The sequence below is a fragment of the Gymnoscopelus braueri genome (genome assembly GCF_963280865.1).
Source record: "Gymnoscopelus braueri genome assembly, chromosome: 2".
In the NCBI taxonomy this organism is placed as follows: domain Eukaryota; kingdom Metazoa; phylum Chordata; class Actinopteri; order Myctophiformes; family Myctophidae; genus Gymnoscopelus; species Gymnoscopelus braueri.
This window is the reverse complement of record NC_137604.1, coordinates 18,711,828-18,719,469: the sequence shown is the minus strand read 5'-3', so window position 1 is coordinate 18,719,469 and position 7,642 is coordinate 18,711,828. Positions and strand designations below refer to the sequence as shown.

Sequence of the window (7,642 nt, the reverse complement as noted above, 5' to 3'; positions counted from 1 at the left end):
TTCCTGCTGAACCAGAGCGGCCCCATGGAGGAGGTGCTGCGTGTGCGACGCATCCACATGCACCACTACTACACCAGGGAGAACAACGACTACGACTACGACCTGGCTCTGCTGAGACTGGAGCGGGCCTCCCCGCCTCCCCCGGCCAGCTCCGCTCGGCCCGTCTGCCTGCCCCCGCCCTCCCATCAGCTGGAGCCTGGTCTGACCTGCTGGGTGACAGGCTGGGGGGCTCTGGAAGAAGAGGGTGAGACTCCGACAGGGACGGTACTTTATAGCAGTGGTTCTCAACCTCCCCACATTATTGGGGGGGGGGGTCCCCAGATAACAGTGAAGTGACAAATGAATGACCTTTTCAATGCCTCAAAAAAGAGAGGAAAACTAGAAAATGTGCTCCTCGGAGCACAAGTCTCCGCCAGCAGACTATAGCAATTATATTATCATAGCAATAACTAATGAGATAGTTGAGATGTTTAAAAAAAGATAGGATGAAAAAAAGAGATCCAAAAATGTTTGAAGATTGAGGACACACACACGCACGGACGGACGGACGGGTGATTTGGACTAGAAGATACTGTTCCAATCAAGACTGATTGATCCTGTCTTACCTCGCTTCAAAAACGTAAACGGCTTTTTGAAGTGACACACCTTTTTATTATAGGATTGTATTTCGTCATGCGTCCCTCTAGCCAATCAGAGACATTGATGTCAACATATTGACACGTATTAAGAGTTCGGCTTTGTTGTGGGATCATTTCAACTCTAGTCCTCTTCTACGTTACAATTGTAGATGAGTATGCTTTCTTAGCTTTGGCCTTCTGCGCCTTTGCTTGACCAATGTTAGGTGTTCTCAGAGGGAAACACACACGCACAGACGGGTGACTTGGACTTACTGAAGGTACTGTTCCAATCAAGTCTGATTGATCCTGTTTTACCTCACTTCAAAAAGTAGGGGCTTTTTGAAGTGACACACCTATTTATAGAATTTTATTTCGTCACGCGTCCCTCTAGCCAATCAGAGGCATTGGTGTCAACAAATTGACACGTGTCACGTGGAGCTTGCCCAATGTTAGCTTGGCTAACAATGTTTGCTCACACAAAGCGAAAACATATTCTCCACCTTCGGCGGAGACAATAAAGAAAAAGACCATTACGGCATCAAAAGTAATCAACAAACTATACTATAAAAACATTGTCAAAATTGTCAAATACCGGTAATATAAGAAATAAATAAAAACGTAATAGTCGATCTACAAGCTCACAACGCCTCCCAGCGCGTGGCGTTGTGAGCTTGTAGATCTGCTATTTTCACAATATTTATCTGTGGAACCGAGTCAAACAAAATGTGATGCCTTAACTCTTACATTCCAAGTGCTTGTCAGGGTAGGGGGGGGGTCCCCAGTTCAAATATGATTATTATGGGGGGTCACGGCCTGAAAAGGTTGAGAACCACTTAAACCAGCTTTAGAGCACATGCTCAGAATTCTGGTCCGCTACACATTTGGCAGTGGAAAGGATATCAGGTTTGGATATTCCTTTTCCCCCCAGTCTGTTCATTTTGGGTGACCCTGCTATGATGAGTGGCGTATATCCACCTTTAGGTGATTGGATTCAAACTGCTCTTATGTTAGGGAGGAGGTATTTTTCTTTTGAAACAAAAAAAAAGGCATGGGTTTCCGAGGCTAGGGAGGAGGAGGCTCTTGGTTACGGAATGGAAAGCCACTTAAGCCAGCCCTGCACCTGTGCCGTCCGTCACCTCTCTTGACCACTTGGCTGCTTTAAAGTGACTGTCATATAAGCAGCAGGGGCGGCTCTAGGGGGGTGCTTGGAGGTGCTAAAGCACCTCCAAGAAAGCCCATAGCACCCCCGTAGCACCCCCAAGAAATGTGTATATTTAAATTGGTAGGCTATATCCACAACTCCTTAGCACCTCCATGAATAGTCAAGCTCCCTTCCAGCCCCCCCATTAAAAATCGTCTGGAGCCGCCGCTGCATATAAGTTGCAGGATAAGTTAGAAAAGTACAATTTTAAATGGGGGCAGTATCATCTTTATTTGTTGGGGGTCTGATGGCGTAATAACTTACTGGATGGTGTGTGGTAGACGATTATTATTTTTGCTGAAGCTGTTTGTTCAGCGGTGGGCTTCTAGGGGTGTTTTGTTTTGTTCTTGGTGTTTGTGTTATAGTTGATTTTGTTCTGTTCTTTGTGTCTGTTTGTGTATAAAAAATGAAAAAAGAAAAAAAAATTGCATGTTTATCCTTTGGGACACTGTGCTGTAATGTGAAATGTCTTGTGCCATGTTTCTCAATACAATTATAAATCATAAAAGAAAGAGGTGAGACTCCACTGAGGGATGTGGTAGGAGGTGAAACCAGGGAGGGGCAGGGTGTGGATGACAGTGGCGGTGTGGGACATTTAGCGGTTAGGCTACGCTAAGATAGGTTTGTTTACTTGAAGAGGCGTGAGTAGCCTATCAGTCGTGGGGAAGTGTGAGTGGTGGTGGGTGGGTGGGTGGGTACTGGGTAGGGTGTACGTTGGTATGGGAGCTTGCGGGTTCTAAATATTGTAAATCCTGTTAGGAAGCTATTCACTATAACTTGGAATAAACAACATTTCCTCTACGTAACAAAGATACAAGAGCTGTAGAGAGCCTGAAGGGAAGACAGTCGATTTTGGTGTCTAGTTTCTATTGGTTAACATGTGTTTTTTTTTTTACCTTCATAGGCAGTAGTAGTAACGTTCTCCAGAAGGTGGATGTACGCCTGGTCAGGGAGGAGGACTGTGTCCGCTCCTATGGCCACCTGGTCACTCCCAGAATGCTTTGCGCTGGATACCGCAGTGGAGAGAAGGACGCCTGCCAGGTGCGAGGGAGGATCGTAACAGACATAGAGTCATTCAAACAAACACGACACAATATTAATGAATATAACTTGTGTTGTTGTACGCCAACCCATATACCAGGTTTTATGCTATTATTTAGATCTCGTATAGGGGCCGTCTGAAGATGGAACGAGAATCGTTAGCCTCATAGCATAATTGTCTAAGTAATATTTTGGCCAAATTGACAGTTCTGCCTAACTCTGCTCTCCTAACACCAGAGGTGGGGACTTGGACTCGAGACTCGAGACTCGACTTGACTTGAAGTCCCGATTTTGATGACTTTAGACTTGCTTGACCAAATCAAAAATAGACTTGGACTTGCTTGGGACTTGAATGCCAAAGACTTGAGACTTGACTTGACTTGAACGCTAAAGACTTGAGACTTGACTTGACTTGAGCCCTCTTGACTTGAAAATTCAAGTCTTTTCAAGTCACTTTCAAGTCACTTAAGCAAGCCAAAAATGTTTAAAAAGTGTGCATCAACTATAATGTTATTAGTCAGAAATCCCGGCCGTCAGTGACACCTAGTATAGTGTTGCCAAAGCTGCTTATTTACCCTAACTTTTGGACAAACTTTGGCTTGTTTTTGGCTTGTTTTTGGAAGTCGGTTCGCTTGTTTCTCTCCCGATACTTGGCAACACTGGCCCACATGTTGCACGTTACCAAACAAACAACACACCGTCTTCACTCCTGCCGTCGCTGCTGGAACTGAAGCCAGGTGGAATAAAATGTCAACTCCAGCAGTTATAGCTTTCGGTTTTAAAAATTACAAGGTGGAAGACAAGACGAGAAAAGCAGTATGCAAGGCAAGACCTATACTTCACATTAACATTACGGTGTGCTAAGAGCAAACTACAGTATAACCAGTGGTGGAAAGTAACTAAGTACATTTACTCAAGTACTTTACTTAAGTACAATTTTGACTTATTTTTTACTTTACTGAAGTATTTGCAATTTTCAGTACTTTACTTCTACATTACAGTCATTTAGCAGACGCTTTTATCCAAAGCGACTTACAGAAAGTGCATTCAACATAGGTAGGGAACGAAACTACTTATCACCAGAAGTCCTAAGTGCATTTTCTGCAAAAACAAGCAACCAAGAGTATACCTAGCGCTAAGGTAAAAGTGCAATATATCAGCTACCTACTTCTACTCGACTACATACATATCAGAGGAAGATATTAGCCTAATTTTACTCCACTACAATTATTTGAAAACTTTAGGTACCAGTTACTTTGTAGATTTTGGTTATTAATACAAAACATACATTGACCACTTCAGCGCTATATACATTTCCTCTTCTACCCCGGATTTGAATGCGGTTTCCAGTGCAAGTGCTGAAATTTCACCATTGTGATAATAGAGCCTGCCTGCTTGATCAGAGGATACACTGAATTTGTGTCAGATCCTGTGTCTAGGTGAGACATGGCCTTTGACATTATCTAAATGTCTCAATAGAAGAGCAGGGAGACAAAATACAACCACCCTGATTGTATAAGTTATATTGTAGTAACATACTCTACCATACAGATTGTACAAAATTACATTATATTCATTAAAAAGGGCCCTTTTAAACCCTGTCCTCAAGGAGGAAATTAAAAGTACAGTATCTGCGTTCTGTTGGCCTGGAAGAAACCTTGTTTTAAAACAAATGCAAATTGTGAAAAATGCTCATGATTTATGTAAATCTTTATCTTGAATTAACATTTTGACTTGTTTGGGACTTGAAACAAAAGGTTAGGACTTGTGTGGGACTCGAAACAAAAGGTTAGGACTTGTTTGGGACTTGAAACAAAAGGTTAGGACTTGTGTGGGACTCGAACCAAAATGCTAAGGACTTGTGTGGGACTCGAAACAAAAAGCTGAGAACTTGGACTTGACTTGGGACTTGGCTGTGTTGACTTGGACTTGACTCGGGACTTGAGAGCAAAGACTTGAGACTCGACTTGGACTTGCAACATAGGGACTTTGTCCCACCTCTGCCTAACACTGCTGCTTCATTGTGCCTTATTGCCTATGTCCTCAGCCTATCAGAATGATTGGCAATAAGGCAGGATAAGCAGTGTGTTGAGTTAGGCAGATATAAATAAAGGCAGATAAACATGACTTAGGCAAAAAATATATATATATATATATGACTTAGGCAATTATGCTACAGTATGAGGCTAACGGAATGCAATAGACTCAATAGGCTGTGCAATACTGTCGGCCCAGGTTTCCAGAAGGTCGGTGGCATACCCATTTCCTGTTTCGGTTCGTTTTCCTATATTAGGTGATTGGCTCTGCAATCACCTAATATAAAAAACACATGGCACCTTCACATATGTTTCCAGTTCAAATCTGCTTCTTAGCCAATCAAATGAAGCCATGGGAAAATTAACTGGAACAGGAAACAGGTAGGCCTATGCCACCTTCTGGAAACCTGGGACTAGAGTATTGCACAGAGCCTAACTGATTTATGATGCCTTCACTCCTATTCTACCATCCGGTTACAAACAAATGTAACAGCTTTCCCACACACAGATATGACTTTAGGCAGCAACCAGCTCATCAGGACTGCAGATGCGATGCGCCCTCGTTGGCCTGCGTCTCTGTTCCTCTGCCTGGGGCAGCTTGGTCTGTGTTTGGAAACGCTGCGGCCGTCTTTTGCTCCTTCTAAGCTCAAAGGTGTTTTTTTTTGCCCATAGGACATAAGTAAACTAAAATGGTTAAGGGGGAAAAGCGGTCTTTAACATTTTCTTTCTGTAGCAAGTCCCAGAATGTTGTTTAACCTCACTGACAGTGGTGTAACTAAGTACATTAACAATTTTGAGGTATTTTTACTTTCTTAAGTATTTACAATTTTCAATACTTTTACTTCTACCCCACTAAATCTCAGAAGAAAATATTGTATTTTTAATCCACTACAATTATATGAAAACTAGTCACTTCGTACATTTTGATTATTATTACAAAACACATAACCACTTGCGATGCGACGCATTGTGAGCTTGTATATTATTTTCAAAATATTTTGCATACATTTTTAACCTGTGAAATAGGACATTCTGCACAATGAGTACTTTTACTTTTGGTACTTTAAAGTACATTTTGATGCTGATACTTTTGTACTTTTACTCAAGTACATTTTGAATACGGGACTTCTACTTGTAACAAAACTTTTACTTAAGTAAAACATGAGAGTACTTATCTTCCATCACTGTCTCTAAATCTGTGCAGAAGCATGGGCAGACCTTTTAACAGTTCCCCCACACTATCAACCTCAATAGCATCAGGTACTCACTCATTATCTGTACTGGGAATGTGGAAATGTACAGAAAATTGCAATGGCACTATATTTGCGATATAAGCCCTTAATCCTTAACAAACAGTGTTGCAGTCTAATATGACATAATTCACAGATTTGACTGTAAACACAATCTGTCTGTTGGTCTGTCTGATGTGCACTCTGTCTGAGAGATATTTCTCTCTGAGAGAAGTGGTTATGAGCAATGGAATGTCCAGACTACTTAATATTCAGTGATTAACTCATCTCTGCCTTGCTCTCTGTCTCTTCCTCTGCCTCACAGGGGGACTCTGGGGGTCCCCTGGTGTGTCAAGAATCCTCAGGTCGCTGGTTCCTGGCAGGGGTGGTGAGTTGGGGGAAGGGCTGTGGGCGTCCAGGCTACTATGGTGTGTACACACGCATCACCAAGCTCACCACGTGGATCAAAGGAGTCGTCAGCGACCCCTGAAAGTCACCAAGATTCATTGGGGATCTTTGGAATCTCCAGATTTGCCACCGTTGCCCCAGACATCTCACATCGTGCGGCATGCGGAGATGTCTACAAAATGGGAATCAGTGGCAAGGTTATTGAATCTTGGGTTCGAAACTTAAATACAGCAGATTTTTACATTTCAAAATGTTGTTTGAACAAGTGGAACGCAAATGCAACCACTTTTTTACTCGAATGGCATTGCTTTGTGATTTATGTTTTAGGCCTTCTTTCTAACCAGCAGCTACTTTTGTGAAAATGACAAATTCTGTAAATGTTGATAATCTCATTTTGTAACCAGCTCTTCACAAACAAAAAAAGACACAGAAGTTTAGCCAGGAACTGAGACTGGACAATTACATGCAAGTAATCAATGATAAACTGTGACTAGCCCTTGGGTTGAAATTGAACATTTTCGACAGACACACTGACACCGACCAACAACCTAGTTGTGTGGTCACAGCAAAGAAATGATGTAAGCCCTGCCAGGCCTGGTTTTGTTTAGCCTCAAGTTTCTATTGAAAGTCATATGGGATTCTGTGCATAACACTGCCCTCCTGAGGAAGGAAAGATATAGACCTCTCTGGGCTCCAAGTGTTAGCTTGTGTTGTTTGGCATGGTCATTACAGAGCTATGGGTGTAATATTTCTTGTTCACTCGTAAAAATCCATTCTCAGACTAACATTGTTCATTCAAGTTTACATGGTTACAAGGTTAAAAAATGCTTACACGGTGGTCTTTATTATTGTTATGTGACGTGTGTACAGATACATGAGAGAGTTATTTTTTTTGTTCGGCTCCCCCCCGAATTAGCCAAGAAGAACATGAAGAATTTTAAAAGGAAAAAAAAGAAGGGGAAATAATTAAGAAGAGCACTCAGTTGTCCTAGCACTTATGGTGCTTGAAGGTGCTGTGAGTGAGCAGGTGCCAGAGCTTGGCATGTGTCCTGTCCTGTGACAGCAACACACACATGATGCTGCATGTTTGAATGTGAGTCTTTGGCTCTC

General features: G+C 42.3%; 1 protein-coding gene across 1 annotated transcript in view; it reads left to right on the top strand.

Annotated features, from left to right (window-relative positions):
• tmprss6 (transmembrane serine protease 6) overlaps nucleotides 1–6,614 on the top strand; it is a gene marked incomplete at its 3' end in the record, with an annotated part of 16,545 nt that extends 9,931 nt beyond the window's left edge. Inside the window, exons 15-17 of the mRNA XM_080441264.1 lie at nucleotides 1–244; nucleotides 2,723–2,859; nucleotides 6,450–6,614. The exon at nucleotides 1–244 is cut by the window's left edge and continues 40 nt beyond it. Coding sequence (XP_080297390.1) covers nucleotides 1–244; nucleotides 2,723–2,859; nucleotides 6,450–6,614 — 546 coding nt within the window. The remainder of the gene's footprint in view (nucleotides 245–2,722; nucleotides 2,860–6,449) is intronic.
• Nucleotides 6,615–7,642: the final 1,028 nt, after the last annotated feature.